Source organism: Scomber scombrus, chromosome 23, assembly GCF_963691925.1.
Source record: "Scomber scombrus chromosome 23, fScoSco1.1, whole genome shotgun sequence".
Lineage (NCBI taxonomy): Eukaryota > Metazoa > Chordata > Actinopteri > Scombriformes > Scombridae > Scomber > Scomber scombrus.
This window is the reverse complement of record NC_084992.1, coordinates 4,376,084-4,394,622: the sequence shown is the minus strand read 5'-3', so window position 1 is coordinate 4,394,622 and position 18,539 is coordinate 4,376,084. Positions and strand designations below refer to the sequence as shown.

Genomic DNA, 18,539 nt, shown 5'->3' with positions numbered 1-18,539 from the left:
TCTAATAATTATTCTTCTGACCATAAAATGATGAAAAAAGAGCATTTTTATATGAAAACCTCAGAAAACATTTTATTTTTAGGAGTGTAAATATATATATGGACAGCCATTTAAAAATCATCCGGTCGTCGTCTTTTATACAAATAATTAGCATAGTAACATTAAACATGATAAACGACTGTACAACACATGGATACACATGCAAAGCTAACTTCTACAATACAAGAAAATACCTAAACTGTGTGGGCCCAGTGCATAATTCAACTTCTCCATCCTACCTTATTTTAATAAAAAAAATTATAAAAATAATAATAATAATAATAACAATCACGCCCAGTCCTGCACTACATATACACACACAGAGAAGGGGCTTACAAATTACTAATAATTAAGATGTTTTACTTTCCTTTATATAAAAAGAATTATAAAATGAATGCCAGAAACCTATTTGTATTCAAACGTTTTAACACAATAAAAAAGTCAGTACCAACCTGGTAAAAAAAACACTGGCAAGAAAAGTAACATCTTATTAACAAATGCCCACTTTTAAAACTCTTTTTCTTTACAAACTGGAATTAAAACTTTATTTCCAAAATTATAAAAAAGACAGACGAGACAACGTGCATAAATATTTAACATATTAACAAATTATTTACATGGTTTTGGTTTGAGAGAAGAAACTAAATTCACTCAATGCATGAGGCCTTATTTTCTCTCCTTCTCTACAGGTGGTGGTGGTGGGAATCGGGGGAGGGGGCAGGTGGGGGTGAAACTCTCATTGACATAAAGCGTTCTCCAAAACGTCACTGTCGACCAACGGCAATGATGCAACTTCGAAAAAGACCCTGAGAAAAAAAAAATACATTAAAAGAATCGATTAATGCCAAAAAACAAAAAGTGACTGTTTAAATGTCAAAAAGCTTAAAAAATAAAGGGTCCAAACAATATATCGGTCAGCCAATATCAGATAAACTGGTATCTGTGCATATGTTGTCCAATATTTTAGTTTTTAAAGTTATATATAGGCAGCATTTTATGTTACCATCTTGATGTATATCCTCCCTTTAATTTAAAATCATGATCATCTGGATCTGAATACGGTATTTCGTTCGTTTTCATGTATCTTAAGTGGCTGAAATGACAATTAAAATCAATCCTATCACATACAGGTATAGGAGCCTCCGTGGCTGCACCGAAAGACTCAGAAACAGTTTCATACACCAGGCTGTCAGAAACCTAAACTCTCTCCCCTCACTCCCTCCAGTCATATCCTCCAGGCTGTCAGAAAGCCAACCCCCCCCCCACAGACTGAAATTGCTGCTATTAAATGACTGTTCTTTTTGCACTGTATCTGTTAAAAATATACATCTTACAGAACTTTTTGCTGCTATTACTGCCTTTTTGCACTACCACAACTTAACTATACAGAAAGTTATGCTGCCACTTCCTACATATACAAAAGTAGACTTCTAAATCTGATTTTATCTTACTGCTTATCCATTCATTTTTCTTTTTATATTATTATTATTAGTAAATGTCTTATCTGTTGTGCACTTCAATGTTTACTCTTTAGTGTTAGGAAACATCTGTCTTATCTGTTGTGCCTGTGCACTTTATCTGTTCCACCGTGGGATAGTGAGAAACGTCTTCTCGATTCCTTTGTATGCCTTAACATGTGAAGAAATTGACAATAAAGCCGACTTTGAACTTTGAACATATATATCGGTATTGGTGTATATTTCTTACATATTTTACTTTTACGTTTTTGTATCTATTATTTGTTCTTATTTTTTTATGTGTTTATTTGTGTATATTTATGAGATACTGAATACATGAATTTCCTTAATGGGGATGAATAAAGTCTATCAGTGTATCTCTCTATCTATGTTGTCCGATTTGATCCTATAGTTATAGTTATTTATAATTATTAAGTTTAAGTTCATCGTTTCAGTGCATTGGCGTCATTTTATACAGTAAAGTTTATTATCAAATGGTAAAATATCACAACTACTGTGTGGGTTTTTAAAGGGATCACTGTAAAAGAAATGCATGTTTATGTATATATGTTCGTTTTTTAATATCTATTAGTGTATGACTACGTTTTTATATATAACATTATTGGGTGACTTATGGATTTCGGCATGTTTTTACTCCCTAATATTGGTATCAGCCCCAAAAATTCAGTATCGGTCAGAGCCTAATAAAAATCGTTGATATATATGTACGCGTTTTTCACGCTTTTCATTGTTAAACTGTGAAATATAATGCCACTTATGGAGTTTGATAACCCCCATATGAGGAAATCACTGCAAAAAATGTGTTTGTATATATTCTGCATAAGATTATTGGCCGATATATCAATAATCTTTTTTTTTTTTGGTATTGGAGCCAAAAATCTATTTATCGCTCGGGTCCTGCACATAATGAATAATCATCTACTTACTTGTGTGAGTATTTGTTCCTGATGGCTCTCAGTTTGTCGTCGGGAGGCGCTGACAGCATCGCGTGGAGCCGCCTGACGAGTGGCGCCAAATCTGACGTCTGATAGCCGGAGTGGAACTGCAGGATGGGAGTCTGAAGCAAGAGAGGAAACAAAAAGAGGGACGTTTTTTTATTTACTGTCGTTCATACACAAATGTAACCATGTTCCCTACAGCTATAAAAAAAAGATGTAATAATAAATTCATGGTGTGGCGTTCACTGCTCTGGTTTTCATTAACATTTCATTTATAGATGATCAAACACGTGAAATGACGGAACGGGTTCTGAGTCGAGCCCAGAAATGAAATGAAATAGATTCTCCCCCCTACCGCCCTCTTGTACTCCTGCTGCACATTTACACTGAAAATCTATTTGCATTTAAATTGAAAAGCAGGAAGAAGAAACAGCTCGCTACACGGAGAGAGAGCTGCGGCGTCGCTCCTGACCGCTCGACTGAAAAATCCAAAACAGAGTCAAACAGCGGAGAGGCTCGACATCGATGGCCAACAAGACAAAAATGAAACAGAGTCCAAACGTCGGAGCTGCAGACTGAAATCATTTCAGCTGCAGCGCCAACGAAAAAAACAGTCCAGAACTAAACATAAGGAGGCAATTTAACCCTCCTGTTGTCTTCGAGTCAAGATGGGAGGGAGGAAGAAGGAAGGAAGAAAGGGAGGAAGTGAAGGAGGGAGGAAAGGAAGGAAGGAGGTAAGGAGGGAGAAAGGAAAAGAGGAAGGAAGGAAATAAGGAAGGGAGGAAGGTAGGGGGGAGGAAAGAAAGATATAAGGAGGGAGGGAGGAAGGAAAGAAGGAAGAGAGGAACGAAAGCAAGGAAGGAAGGAAGGAAAGAAGGAGGGAGGGAGGAAGGAAGGACAGAAGGAAGGAAAAAAGGGGGATGGAGGAAGGAAAGAAGGAAGGGAGGAAAGAGAGAGGAAGGAAAGAAAGAGAAAAGGAGGGAGGGAGGAAGGACAGAAAGAAGGAAGGAAGGGAGGAAAGAAGGAACAGTCAAAACAGACGGGGTCAATTTGACCCGGGAGGACGACACGAAGGTTAAAGACTTTTTAAGACCCAGCTGAAACCCTGTTTATGTCAAGTTTTTTTGGCACATTATAGCGATAATAATAAAAACTGGTGCAGAGAAACGTGACTTATTGGTTGTATTGAGGGAGAAAACAGAAGGAGCAGCAAAGGAGGCGCAGCGGTTGAACCTTACCCATCCTCCCAGATCTTTGGTGAGCAGTGCCATCAGCAGGCAGGCCGACGCCAGCAGCGATCCTCTCTCCGGCACAAAGTCCATGTCCATGAGGCTCATCTCGCAGAAGTAACGGGCGAGCGTCAGCGTGTCCATGCCGGCGTTCACACACTGCGAGACAACACGAGAGAGATTGTGAGATGTTAGAACTCATACGAATCATAGACTGTATATACGAAATGGACGTAACATCCGTGACGTCACCCATTGGTGTCTGGACTGCTGCTCGGAGGCCAATAGTATCGGATCTGAGCAGCGCCATCTTGAAAATTTCCGGTGCATGCTGGGAAAAATAAAAACACGGATTCTACTTATATGGGCATCAGGAGGAGCATGAGGCGCCCTCCTGAACCTGTGAACCAATCAACCTGTCAATCACGACGTAGCCACGTCCTAATGCATACCCTGCTTTATCGTCACATATAAAATCATGGAGGCCAAAATGTCCCAAATGAACATCATACTGCATTGAAGAAGGCTTTAAACTAGCGATTGAGACCATAAACACATTTTGAAAACGTTTACTGAGGTTAGAAATCAAGTGAGAAGTTGGTGAATTCTCCATTGACTTGTATAGAGACGGAAGTCCTTTTGACACCAAAACGGTCGCCCCCTGGTGGCCTTTTAATAGAATGCAGTTTTAAGTTACTTCCGTGTTGGCCTCATTGCAGAGGACCGGAACTCCCCGCCTGATACGAACGCAAAAGGTAAGAGGAAAGATAACTGGACACTCACCTTGGCGTAGCGTCTGAGGAAGCGGTAGGGGATCGGGATGTTGATGTCGAAGGACAGCGCCTGCAGGATGTTGGCCTCCATGGAGATGAGCTCCTCTCGCTTGTAGGCGTCGTCGCAGATGTAGAGGAAGTCGTCGACACACGGCGGGCTGCGCTCCTGAAGACCAAACACCAAGCAGTTAGTAAAAATAAAATAGTTCCTCGGACATTAGATTTAGTTGTTTTTTTAGCATGCTGCTCAAGATCTACTTTATCTTTTTCATCCCAGTTTGTTGGATGGGCGATATGGGCCGAATCAGATACCTCGATATCAATATTTTGACAGTATTGTTGGGACGACTATCGGTGCCTTTCATAAAATATTTACACAATGAGATTTTTTATAAATCATCATTAATGTGGATATAATGACTAAATGGATAAAGGCAGATTATAGAAGAGTCAGTTAAGCTCAGAAAATTACATTTTTACTGTAATGCAGCCTTTAAAAGCAGGAAAAGACACTTATTATTCCATATCATGATATTACGACATTCAAAATCTGAGACGATATCTATAAAAATATCACGATATCGATATAATATTGATTCATTGTCCAGCCCTATCTTAAGTGCTTTATTCATTTTTGCCAGCGCTCTTCCCAATAAAACCAAACTTCTTGTTCTAATGGAAATCAGATTAACTTTGTAATTCTGTGTCAAAGAAATATTTTTTTAATGAAAGACTGGAGCTACCATCATTAGTTACCAGCTATTAAACTAATCACCAATTATTTTTGATAAATCGAACATTGAGTCATTTTTTAAGGAAGTAAAAAGTTAAAATTCTGTCATTCCAGCTTCTCAAGTGTGAATATTGTCTGTTTTTTGTCGACTATGACGGTAAACTGAACATCTTTGGGTTGTAAACTGTTGATCGTGACAAAAGATAAACATCTAAAGTTGCATTTTGTGCTTTGGGAAACTGACATTTTTCACCATTTTCTGGACACTGACAGAACAAACTACTAATTAATGAATCGAGAATAAATCGGCCAAATTCCAATTACTTTAAATATGATTTGTAAGTGTGATATAAAGCGTATGCAGCGTGTCCTCACCTCAAACTTGGAGGCTATGAGCATGGTGGTGGAGCCGACGAGCTGCAGCATTTCCCTGTGGACCGGAGTCTGGTCCAGGAAGTGGTCCGTCATCTTCACGGCCAGGTACAGCGTCTCGTGGTACAGCTCGAAGTTCTCCTAAAAAACGGCCGGGAGACAGAAATGAGGGGGGGGGGGGGCAATATTTCTCCAGTTTAGTTAATGGCATTTTCTGTAATTACCTGCTTCAACAAATGAAGTTTAAACAGTTAATCAGCAGAGATTTGACTCCATTTAAGACAGGTGCGTCCACTCACCTGTACTTCCACCAGCCAGTCGATCAGGATCGCCCTCATCTCCGGGTTGAGGCTCGGCTGTTTGGGCATGTAGTCACAAAGGACAAACTTCTCCTGAAAAAGGCAACAAAACAAAACGAAACATTCAGAATTTTTCCCTAAAAATACAAAACAAAAATCCTATATATTCACATTAATTCTCATATATTCCCTTTAATTCCCATATATTCCCATTCATTTCCACATATTCCCTTTATTCACCTTTAATTCCCATACATTCCCTTTAATTCTCATATATCCCCATGGAAATTCTCCAGCTTTGACAATTCCCAGAATGTTACAACCCTGCTCATAAACAGCCTCCTTGCTTTTTAACGTGTTCCTCATGATTTCACTGGTCTCACCTCTCTCTGTTTGAGGTAGTCAAAGATCTCCTTGGCGTATTCGGGACACATGAAACAATCCTCTGTGTTCTGAGAGTCGATGTCAAACTCCTCGGGGATCTACAGCGACGGAGGAAACATTAGGAAAGAAGGGTTTCTTTAGCCAACATCTCCAGAACAATGTTAGAACATTTCTGTAGCGACGCAACATTTTGCTCACATGTGGTTTCAGGAGGTGTGCCGGCACCTCGCAGACAGCAGGGGGCGCAGCAGCTACCAGCTCTTCTACTGGAGCCGCCGCATCGCTCTGCACCTCCTCTTGCTTCACACCAGGTTTCTCCTCCTCCACCACAAGCACCACCTCCTCCTCCTCCTCCTCCTCCTCCTCCTCCTTTACATCTGTCCTTTCTTTTTCTGCTGTGGTTCCCTCTGAGCTCACAGAGGAAGACCTGCAGAGAGAGAGAGAGATCATTAAAAAGACATCCGCTGCTACTTGACGGGACAGAAATTAAAGCTCCAGGAGATTTAAGTTACTTTTTCAGGTTGGCTGGATTCTTGGCGGACACGGAGGTGGAGCTTGCTTTCTTCGCCTGCTTCTTCGCAGCTTCCTTCTTCCTCCCTGGAAGGCTGATGTGAACGCCATGAGCCTGCAAAACAAAGTCAAACAAGTTTTTAAAAAAAGTCCAACAAAAACACAAGCTTCAAAAAATAAATCATGATGTGGGCTTAAATGGAGTCACAGTACCAATTAAACCCACTTTATTCATCAAATATCTTTATTTTATATTCAAAAATCTACATGAACTAATGAATACATTTTCAAATGAGAGATAAATGTTGCTTTATAAGAAATGATCTCCCTTATAAATCATGTCAGTATCCATGCCCTGACTGTAGGTTTGTGGGGGGGTAAGACACATAAAACGAAGCCCCAATCCCAAACCCTCGTCATCCTCGCTGCTTTTCTTTACCACAGAAACACGATCAAAGTGTTTCAAATGCGAAGACGTTCGGTATCTACGCAGCGTTGTTGCAAAACACCAGCTGCAGGGATTTTTGTGAGAACACTTTGTGGCCTGATTGTACATTTTAATGTGGTGTCACATCGAGGCGGAGGAGGCCGGAGACATTTCTTTGTCTTTGCATCACAGATTTGTGTCCTGAGGGGAATAAATCAACATCTTTCACAATAAATCACAGCGCGGGGCAGGGGGGGGGGGGGTTACGACAGTCTTTCGTGTGACGCTTTTGCATAAGAGGAGAGTCAAAGTTTAAATGTCGGATGGTCGTACAGCGTCTGATGTCTGCAACTATTTGTCAATGTTGACTGATTGTCACTGTCCCTTTCTACTCTCTCCCTCTTCTTCTTCAAGGCAGATGTTCCCCCACTAAGAGGCCAGCTCTTCCTGAAGTTTATTCCCTATTAAAAAGGGGAGTTTCTCCTCGCCAGTGTTGCCAAGTGCCGCTCGTGTGGGAATGTCGAATCTCTTTAAATCTAAATTAAAGAGTGCGCTCTGTGTGAAAAGCGCCCTGAGATGTTGTGATTGATTGATCGAGTATGTGGAGGCGATGGCAAGGTTTTTAAATTATTTGCATAACTACGACTGTCACTTTTGATGTGTACAAGAACGACACTAAGAAAGCTTTAGGGAGAGACACAAACATGCACCGTTATCCTCATGTCCAAGCACTTCTGTTTTCGTTTAGCTTTTCTATGTATTTGTCTGTATTTCTTTACTCTTAAGTGTTTAGGTTGTATGTTTCACTATAGGAGGACCACCTGACAAGCTCCTGATGGCTTTTATTGGCTCCTTCTGCACATTTCTTGTAAGTTATTGTTTTATTTTCTTAAATCTTAAAAAATCTGCATGTATTTCTTTTCTTGTATTGTGTTGTTTTTTTTCTCTTTATGTGCAAATAAACTAAGCTAATGTCTCACATGGTGAACATAAATACAAAAAGAAACAAAGCTATCAATCAGAAATGTAGCTTGTAAACATTTAATTGGTCACCACATGTTTTGCCAGATGTTGCAGTTGAGTAAAAGTTGAGCCACGTTAAATGTTTTGACCAACAAACCTACATTTATTTGCCAGAGCACGACTGGCATCTCCCAAATGAAAGAGAGGGTAGAGTGTTTTTACGCAGGGAAAGTTCCAGTATAGACTGGTTTAAAGGGGCCTGCATGAAGTCTGAGAAAACAGTCACAAAATCACCTAATGATGGCAAATAATATCACCACTATCTGCCACTTTCATGCAACTACTCCATAAAGAGTCCTACTGTAAAAATCTTGATAGGCTGACACAGATTTCACGTCTGCTGTGGACTCAGCTTTGAACCCCCGACTATCTCACTCAGGACTTACATTGGTGATGTCGATGAAGGCTGTCCTCTTCTTAGGAGCTCCTTGAGGAGGAGAGGTCGACCTCTTGACCTGTGAGGCTTCCTCCTGCAAAACACACACACACATAATACATAATAGATCAATACCCTCAAATCACAAGTTAACCCTTAAAAACAGGCAGGAGTAGAAAATGAGTTGTGCAAAATAATTTGACGATGCTACTCATCTCATTTGCAAACAAGTAAAACATTTCCATGCATATTTTTTTGATTTTATGAGTTGTATCTCCCAGGAAACGTTGCCCTATAGGTTATTATATTACATGCAGTCACTGGCCTCTTTATTAGGTCAACCTCTACATTTATGAAGTTTACACATTTTCAGAAAGGTGATAATTCTACTGTGTTTATGTTTATTATTGAGGTCATGTAGTGTGTGATGGTGGTGTATTAAGGTGCATTATCTTGAATGGTGTTCCTAATATTTTGTCCACTCCATTAAACATACATGAGAGGGGCAAAATATTAGGGACACCAGTCAATATAATGCACCATAAAACACCACAATCACCCACTATATGACCTCAATAATAAACATACAGCAGAATTATCACCTTTTTAACAATGTTAACAACAACAAAAAAAGTATAAAAGTAGAATTTAAATCAGATTTGTTGTATTGGACAGGTGAACCTAAGAAAGAGGCCAGTGACTGTACATATATTCATATATAATATCCTGTAGTAGGGCAACATATCCTGGGAGCTACAACTCATAAAATCCAAAATATTTAAAAACTTACTTTTGTGTAAATGCACCAATAACATAAAACTTTTGATAAATAATAACTTGAAAACCTTCAATCATGCCCCTAACAGTGTGTATCTCCTCTATTGCCTGTTTCAGGGTTAATATTGAAAGTAAATTAAGATTTTTAATTGTTTCCCCCCCAAAATCTCATGATATTAAATCCTTACTGTGCAACATCTGCTGCAAGGTCTACTTTGTTTACAGCATGCAATATGGTCATTTAAAACACACAGCACAAACACACACATAAAAAGAGAGGGAAAAACACAACGTAATGAATGCACAAAGCTGCTTTTACCTGATTTTCAGTCGTTTTTGCACTCAGCTTGGGTAACCTGCTCCCAGCGGTGCTTGCGGCTTTCTTTCCCCTCGGCAAAGGCATGGCTTTATCCCCTTCAAAACACTCTCAGTCCGACCTGTATGCAAAGAGAGACACATTTTTAAAAAGCACACCAAAAAATGGCTTTAGAATATGCAGTTTTAGATAGATTAGTTGCTAATAATATCATGCAATATCGAGTAACTTCTGCAGACATGCTGTTTATTGGGTGGAGTTTCCTTAACATAAAGAGGCTCTACACTCAAAATATCACTCTAAAACCCACTAAATTGACGTTGTATCTTACCTTTACCGTCTTATTCCTGTTCGTCTTCTTTAATAGCTCGGTTTTAGGTCGACAACCACCGCATGTAGCGTATTTTAGAGTAATAATAGTCCCAGTTTCGTCGTGTTGTGTGCAGCTCAAACAACACAAAAAAGAAGTGCTTCAAAATCTGCAGCGCTCTCCTGTGATTGGTCAGAATTCGAGTGAGGCAGACCAATCAGAGAGTTGCTAGGGATGCCGTTGCTAAGGGGGGCGTTCGGTTCATAGCAACGGCTCCTCCTGCTCCTTCTATGAAACATCAAATTATCACTAAAAAACGCGTTAAAATGAACAAAGTAAGCATCAAAACTATATTATACCACATTAATATTATATTTTATACTGAAATAGAGAATGTGTGTTGTTTATTTACGTGTTAACACATTCAAATTCCCGCCCTCCTCGTTTCCGTTGCTCTCAAATCAAGCGAACCCTTCCTTAGATAAAGGAGGCGCGTGTGAGATTTTCAAACGTCCTCACCACCAATAATAATAGTTTCAACGTTATTATTGACGTTTGTCCACATGACCAAGCAAAGCATGCAACTCCACTGTAACTGGTAGTAATTATTTCAGTCTAGACACGTGCAAACCCACACGTGACAAAGATATGCGCATGCTCAAGCACAACAACAGACTATTTAATTCATTCATGTATTGTTTACTAGTGTAATTTAAGATAATATAACATAAGATATTCCTTTATTAGTCCCACAATGGAGACATTTGCATTGTTACAGCAGCAAAGTAGAATATAAGAGCAGCAATAAGAGACAGAATAAAGAACAATACATAATAAGAACAATAATAGTAAATTAAAATATGTAATAAAAATAATCGTGACATTATTTACGAGAATAATATTGGTATTGAGTGGTAATATACCAGAGGTGATATTCTTATTGCACAGATTAAAGTGAAAAAACTGTATTTATATACTAGTGCAGCTTTCTGTGCAGTTTTTCCTTATAGTAACTCAGTCATGTCACATATATATTTACCTTTCTGCAAGTTTTTTGAGCTTTCATTCATAAGTTGCACTGTTTATCATGTATACTTTGTACCCCACTCCTGTCTACATACATGTTTCTGCTTTTATTATATGTTATGATAAGTATATTTGAATGTAGTATAGGGGAGAACAGCGTTGGTAGTCACACTTTTTACTTTTCCTTTGAATTCCTTATAAACTGTATACTGAATAGATTACCTTTCAATTTGTAATATACGCCTAAAGTGTCAGGTAGGTAATAAAGTGGTTTTAATCTCCTTAAGCTGATCCTCTGCAGAAGATATTGGCCGTTATATATGTGACAACCATCCCCATCGTGGGGTTGGTAGTCACACAGTATGGGGTTGGTTGTTCCTGTGTTATTTTAATGGTGGGAAATAAAACATCTAGGCAATCTTAGACATCATTTAAAATGTTTAGTTTAATTGATATACAACAACCTAACACATCTCCTGCATCAAGAGAACATAAATCATTCCTATAAGTGCATATTTGTTATCCTCACTTAAATATATTATGCATTTTAACCTCTCTGACTGCTCTGAGCATTACATCTGTTTGTCTTCCTGACAAAATTCAGATGGACCCAATATATATCACAAAGCTACAAACCCCATGTGGTAGTGTAGCTTAGAAAAACACATCTAAACTATCACACTCCATATTTTTTAATGCTAATGATTGTTTTATTGTAAACTCATGTGTGTAAAATCCTAAAAGAGAAACACCAAAGAGCTGGAATTTACATTTTCACATTAAAAACACTAAACGCCCTCTCACCTCAAGGGGTTTACTACAGAAACGACCTTTTTGAAGTAACATCTCACCCAAATTTGGAAACTTTCCGTACCAACACTTTTTAACAGCGCCCTCTAGGGACCAAAATCTAATGAATGTGACAACCAACCCTGTTCTCCCTTATGATCTGTGCATAACTGTGCATATGGAGCATCTCAGAGAGAAATAGCATACAACACATACAAATGAAGAAGATCAAGATTGTTGATTGGTGCAGATTTTGTAGGCATTAACGCCATTTCCCCTTTATTTTATTATTATTTCAATGATTTCCATTTAACTAAGAATAACAGATTTTTTTATTCTCAAATCCTAAGACCTTGACTTAACTGCTGAGTGTGCCAAGAGGTGACTACATTGCAATAGATAACATTTTTAATTAATTTAATTTTTTTGTACCTGGTGACATTTGTTGATTTATCATCTGCATTTACAGCATTCACAATAATAACTCTCATTATTTAATTCATGCAAAGTTTGTGATTCCAGGTGATCTAGCATGCCCAGTGTTACTTTAACAGCTTTCCCAGTTGGCACCTCATAGTCAGGATAATAAGATGATGTGTAATACAGCATGCGAGCACAAAATTGCACAATGCACCAAGTATTCTTGCAGGCTCTGTAAATCAGAGGGTTTTTTGTTCTTTTTATGCCTTCGTTTTAACAATTTTCCAGCGTAAAGCAGCTCTGGCGTGTCATGATTTCCCTTTAGGCTGTCACAAAAGAGTAAAATGACACTTAAAGTCTGCTTAGATTACCATGTTGACCTATCACTACACTGACACACCAGATAATAGTTTCCTGTACTGGAGGATAAAGAGCACAGTGGGTCTGCTGGGGCTCACAACACAGACTTACTGCATTAACAGTCTGTATAATAGGAGGCCATAAAATGTTTTTGCATTTGTGCATCCAGAGGGCAAGTTCAGGATCTATGGGATGGACACTGCAGAAGCTGGCAGCTAACATCTGTCCAGCATCCAGGAGTTTGGGAGGAGTTGTCCTCTGATTTCCAAGAAATGAGATCATTCATATCAATGCCATGTATGTCATTTCTGAATACACCTTCAACACACCATAAACAGTCGATATCATTAAACTGCAAAAGCGTACAAACATCCCTTGGTATTTATTTCACTTTCCATGTGTTGCATTAAAAATGAACAGGCTCAACACACACACACACACAATAAACAAGTCCCTGGGCCCAGTAACATTCGCTCCATGTTCACTTTATTTGGACAGGATACTCTAACGCAGCTTCAAGGCTTACAGTTCAAGCGGTGCAATCTGGCGTCTAATGAAGTCTACAGAGAGATATCATCTCACAACACTGCTTTTATTTCATCTCCCCTCCCTGTTCTCCCTCTCATCCAAGACAAAAAAGCCTTCACATGGAGAGCAGCTTCGTCCAGATTGCTCGCGTCTCCATTAAAGCTGAGAGAAACACTTTTTTTTTCCTTTTACAGTTCTTAGGATGTGGTTGAAGCTACAAAGAAATTGGCATGGGTGAGGTTTGGACACTAAAGTCAGGGTCATGGAAATAAAACCAATCAGTTTGAAGGATTGTTTAAATTTACCAGCTAGTGCCGTGCATCAAACTGAGGTATAAAACCCATAAATGTACTGTATTTTAAAATGCTATTTGCCTCCTCCGCATCATTTCGTCCTCCTCAGCCATTCATCTTCGTGCTCTCATGACAATCTCTTTATTAATTTGACGTCACGAAGAAGAACAAACTATAAAGAAAACAAGCAATATCATTTTCCATTGAAAGTTTCTGTTATCAGGTGCATCTGTCATCTTTGTATGTCACTTTTCAACAGACCAACCCATGCAGAAATACACTTCCTCTTACTATCTACGCCTCATACAGAGACACACACACACACACATATACAGGAAGTGAGCAGAACTTCATTCGTAAAACCATTTCCGTGTAAACTCATTCGCATTTGAGACACCTAAGAGTAAACTCTGTAAGAAACTGGTAAGTACATCTACAGGCAGTATTGGCTGTCTGATCTTAACCCTTTTTCTTTTTTTTGTACATTTATGTAACTTGTGGTTTTCATGTCATCCAGTTGGCCCTTGAAGAGGCCTTCTGTGTCTTGCCAGGTATCACAGTAAATCAAAAAGTCGTCCTTTTGATCTGCCATACCTCATGAATCTCTTTCTAGTCAGGGAACCTCTATACATTTTCTTGTCTTATCTGTTTTTGTAGTGTTAAATCTCTGGCCTTATCCAGTTGTTTCTAACAAAGCTGAACTCATTCCTTGCAATCAGAAAACCAAAGCGATATGGACTTGTAAAAATGCATTTTCTTGTTGATTTATCAGTGAAAGCGGCTTCTAAATCCCTTGCACACTCCCTTACCAAAAGCTATCTCTTTGGATTTGTCAAAATTCATTAAAGATAGTGACATGGGTGTGGATGAAGTCTGGTTTTAATATAAAAGGTCAGTTGACGTATTGCACTTCCAACAATATTTTGCAACCTATTGACTAACTGGCTTTTGCTCTACTTGCTGTAAGAGGCAGTGTGGAAACCCCGTCTGGATGTTAGGGAAGACTGGAAGTGAGGTGAGCTGTTTTGGCTTCATCAAATGAGCATCTAGCATCAAAGAGACTTTGTTTAGACGGGGTAGAGTAATGCGGAAACACCGAGGTAGCAAAGAAGCATCCCCATCTCATAGACGGTCCTCTGCCCATCAGGATGTCCAAGTCGGATTGCCAAGGGAAAACATTCTTTGTTTTAGCTGTAATTTGTTCCACATCTGCGATTCATTCTCTATCTTGTCCTCCTCTTGGAGCTCTGTCCATTTTGAATCCCGGCTGTGGTCCACCAAGTGAATAATGTCTGTGACACACTGCATTGAGTTTTTTCTGACACGCACACAAACATACTGGAGCCATTTGGTAAAATAAAAGTCAATACCTTTAGTGCCGCTGAGAGCGTCATTCAGTTTGGCAGCGTGATGAAGGAGCCAAGTGAGGGAAGAAGGGTGTGCATGTGTGAAAGAAATCATGACACAAGGAAGGTGTTAGATCCCAGAAGATTTTAACAAGATTTGAATAAAACTTTATATGAAACTTATTATGAAACTCCAGATTAAAAAGATTAACAGTAGTAAGAAGAAGACAGATGTTGCTCAGGGTGTTAAGTTCAGTTTGTCATAACTTTCTCATTGTCTTTCTGATATATTTTTCTAGTTTCTGAGTAAGAAAACTTCATAAACTCTGTTGAAATAGCACCCTGATTATCTCACAAGTTTGTGAATGAACATATTAAGAAGGTTTCTGAAACAATTTCAGGGTTATTTTTAACGCTAAAATGAGGAACACCACTTTCAACAACCCTAGAGCAAGACAGTCACACTGTGTGGTCTTTATTCATAAAACTAACCAATACAGTACTAAAAATACATATCAACACAGCTTTGTGAATGTATGCCCTTAAGTGCAATAACAGCTATGTGTTTCTGTGTTAATTTCATATCAATAACTGCGGTAACGCCTTTGCAGTTGAGGTGAAAACCAACGCCCGCGTTTGCTGAATCAAGCCTTGTTAAATAAAGAAGCTCATGTTTCTGTTCAAAGCTTCTTTTTTTATACCATTATGCTGATGTCTCATTTCATGTATGAATCAGCAATCAACAGCATAATATGTTTTGTTCAACATTTGCTTTGCTTCATTTCTGTTTTACCAACTTAAAGCTGCTGTAAATAAACAAAGCTCTATCTCCATTCATTGCAGATGAGCACAAACCGACTTTAGAAATGGGGACAGGTTGCTGCTTTGTTTTTGCACTAATCTAATAGTGAACCGAACTTCCTGCTTGTCACATCCTGGCTGCCTGACAGCTCATATGGTGACAGGCTGTGGTTGGAGGCCTCAGTCTCAATCTTACTTTCCATCTGAAGCTGCTGAAGGGACTTTCTGTTCTTTTCGTCCACATCGATAATCATGATAACGCCAACCTCTTCTGCAGTGTCTTATACATACAACATTCTTTCAATGTGTAGCTTATCTATCACTTCTAGCCACCACTCTAATCTAAAACAGGCAAGGAATGTGGAAATATTTTTGCAGAGCAGAGACATCGATGGAAGTGCACCACCATTTAGGGGAAATACTTATGTGCTGCCTGGCCTTGACATGAAGATGTTGGCAAGCAATATTTAAAAAAAAATACAAAATGATCTAATTATAGGAACTAGGCAGAGGTTCAAACCATCTTTGGATTTAATTTTTTGGTCCATGCACTGACCTTCACTATATTCTTACTGGGGGGGAAAAGACTCCAGGAAAAACAATATTGCTTTCAATTTTTACTGATATTATTGCTTTTATCTTTCACAGGATCCAATGCAGGCGGTAAGTGCAGATTCAAGGGTGCCAGAGCTCACTCAAGAAAAAACTGGCATGTCTGCAAGCCTCAAGAGAAGCCCCGAACACGTTGGCGCTCTTGACAAATTTGCCCACAATATGGCTGACAACATAATACAGTCGTTCATGGGCCAAATAGAGATGGTGGAATCTGAGTTGAAGTGCCGCTCGTCCAGTTTCAATCAAGACCGGGAGACGTTAGCCGAAGAGTTAGCCTCGGCCGTGATTGAGGTTGCTTTGAGGGAAGTATGTAAAGAACAAAACACTGAGGATCATGTAGAAGGTTTCCAGAGTGCAAGATCAGTTGAGGTAAAGATGGATGGTGGACAGGCTGAAAACTTGAACATGGACTCTTCCAGACACACCAAGCCCTGTAACCCACCTCTATCCCAGTCAGGACTCCCCTTATTGGGATCTCTTGACTACCCCGACGCCCCCCCTACCACCCCACTCCTACCTGAGCTCGAGAGGAGCAGACACAGTTTCGCCCGGAAGCTGAAAGGAGGCCTTGCAAACGAGTTCCTGCCGTCCCCTCCTCCGCCAACCCCAAAAGACAGAGAGGACGGGTCAGGCGCTCCCATCGACGACCCACGGGTGGCGTTAATGGAGCATCTCATGTCCTCACTGTCTACAAATGATATGTCAAGAGAGTATCTTGAAGTAGGACCTCAGCATGGAACCATGATGGAGGCTTTTGCAGAGTCCCTCTCATCTGATATCATAGACTGGGTCTTGCACGCCAAAAGCAGAGAGCAAATGGTAGACGCTAGCGATCTTCATCTATTAGCCCACCAGCTGGCTGAAACCATCATTACCTCATCCATCGACGAAGCTAAAATGCTTGTCTAGTGGTTTAATGTGATTAATGCGATCATATTTATGACGACTGTATGCAGCCAGATAAACACAGAAGAGAGTTAAAATATTGATATCTACTCCTCCATACTGACTGTCACTGTCCGACACTTTGATTGAAGTGAGGTTCACTGCAATAATACTGTTTCTGGAATTGGATTTTCAACTTAATTTATTTCTTATCCAGACAAAAAGTTTATTTTATTGAGGAAAAAACTGACCACAGTCCCAAGAAAAAGATGCTTGACACGCAGTTATAACAAACTGTGGCACATCTTATGACATGTATATCGTGGGAGCTGTATATTTAAAGATGCTGGATGATAAAACCCTGAGGTTTTGGTTTTATTCCAAGATGAATGTAAAGCACATTGCTGAGCAGATTTGTGCTATTGTTTAATGCAATTTTTGAGTATGATCCAACTGCAATAACAACAAATATCCTTAAGATGGCAGCACAGGAGCAATGTTCCTGAGTATTTTCAGCATGAGGTCATCAAAGTAAACCCATGTGATTAAATGATAACATTGGTGCCAATCCAGTTTTTGTAATAGAAAATGTTATTTTGCTATTATATTAATGCAATATTGAACTTCTGAATGTATTACTTAATATGTTTATTTTGCTTCAGGTCTTCTTATGAATGTATAGCTAAATGTGATACTATACTATACTTAATAATGGAAATAAATTTATTTTTGAATATTATTTGCACTTTTCTTTTCCTTTATAGACTCAAACATAACATCTCTCACATATAGTTTGAAGATCATCCTCAAGAGATAACTTTTATTTATAAGAATGTGACAAAAAAGGACATTTGTATTTGTTTCCCACTAAAAGTCAATGATGAACAATGTCTCTCTTTCCTAAACTGTGATGTCGGATAGTTAATCTATTTTTTCTCATATAATCAGCCTGAAAAAGATCTTTATTGGTGCAGACTGGTTCATTCATCTTCTGGATTGGACTAAATGTCACCATTTGGGATGGATTTGTGTTCTGGCTTGAAGAAAGCTCATTTTCATACTTACTTACGTACTGAGGTCAGATCCAGAAGAGGAGGGAGCCATTGTGCTTAACCAAACCGTGATGTGACCCTGCTAGAAGAATAAAAGACTTCTGTTTTTTCTTCTTTTTTTCATCATTAACTACATGAACGCAGTCAGTGAATGCCAAATTTGGTGAAAGAAAAGCTTGAGTGACCCTTGAAAGAGCTTTCTTGTTCTTAGTCATCAGCTCCTTGTTCACATATCCAAAAAAACTTACAAACACACACTTCATACGTCAAAAGGGAATGGGTCAGGGGGTGCAAACACGCACACAGACTCAGGTTAGGTTTGCTGTCTCATGTTTGCATGCATGATCTGCAAACAATATACAAAGCACTTCTCTCTATCCAGCACAGATGGAGTGAGTGGGAGACTGGACAAAGTCAGTGTGTGTGCAGTAAGAGGATGA

At 39.2% G+C, this 18,539-nt stretch overlaps 2 protein-coding genes across 2 annotated transcripts; one reads left to right on the top strand and one right to left on the bottom strand.

Moving 5' to 3' along the window:
- Window positions 1-738: 738 nt before the first annotated feature.
- Window positions 739-10,106, bottom strand: ccnb3 (cyclin B3). The gene is made up of 12 exons (XM_062444995.1): window positions 9,994-10,106; window positions 9,678-9,784; window positions 8,592-8,675; window positions 6,758-6,870; window positions 6,444-6,672; window positions 6,245-6,343; window positions 5,862-5,954; window positions 5,566-5,703; window positions 4,468-4,623; window positions 3,694-3,843; window positions 2,444-2,574; window positions 739-845 (listed from the first exon to the last, which is right to left on the bottom strand). Exons 2-12 carry the CDS (start codon window positions 9,759-9,761, stop codon window positions 776-778), a joined length of 1,347 nt encoding a protein of 448 aa, XP_062300979.1. The 5' UTR covers window positions 9,762-9,784; window positions 9,994-10,106; the 3' UTR covers window positions 739-775.
- A 3,626-nt stretch (window positions 10,107-13,732) lies between these two features.
- Window positions 13,733-17,722, top strand: si:dkey-171c9.3 (uncharacterized). Its single transcript, XM_062445016.1, has 2 exons — window positions 13,733-13,823; window positions 16,196-17,722. The coding sequence occupies exon 2, from the start codon at window positions 16,202-16,204 to the stop codon at window positions 17,069-17,071; it is 870 nt and encodes a 289-aa protein (XP_062301000.1). The 5' UTR covers window positions 13,733-13,823; window positions 16,196-16,201; the 3' UTR covers window positions 17,072-17,722.
- Window positions 17,723-18,539: the final 817 nt, after the last annotated feature.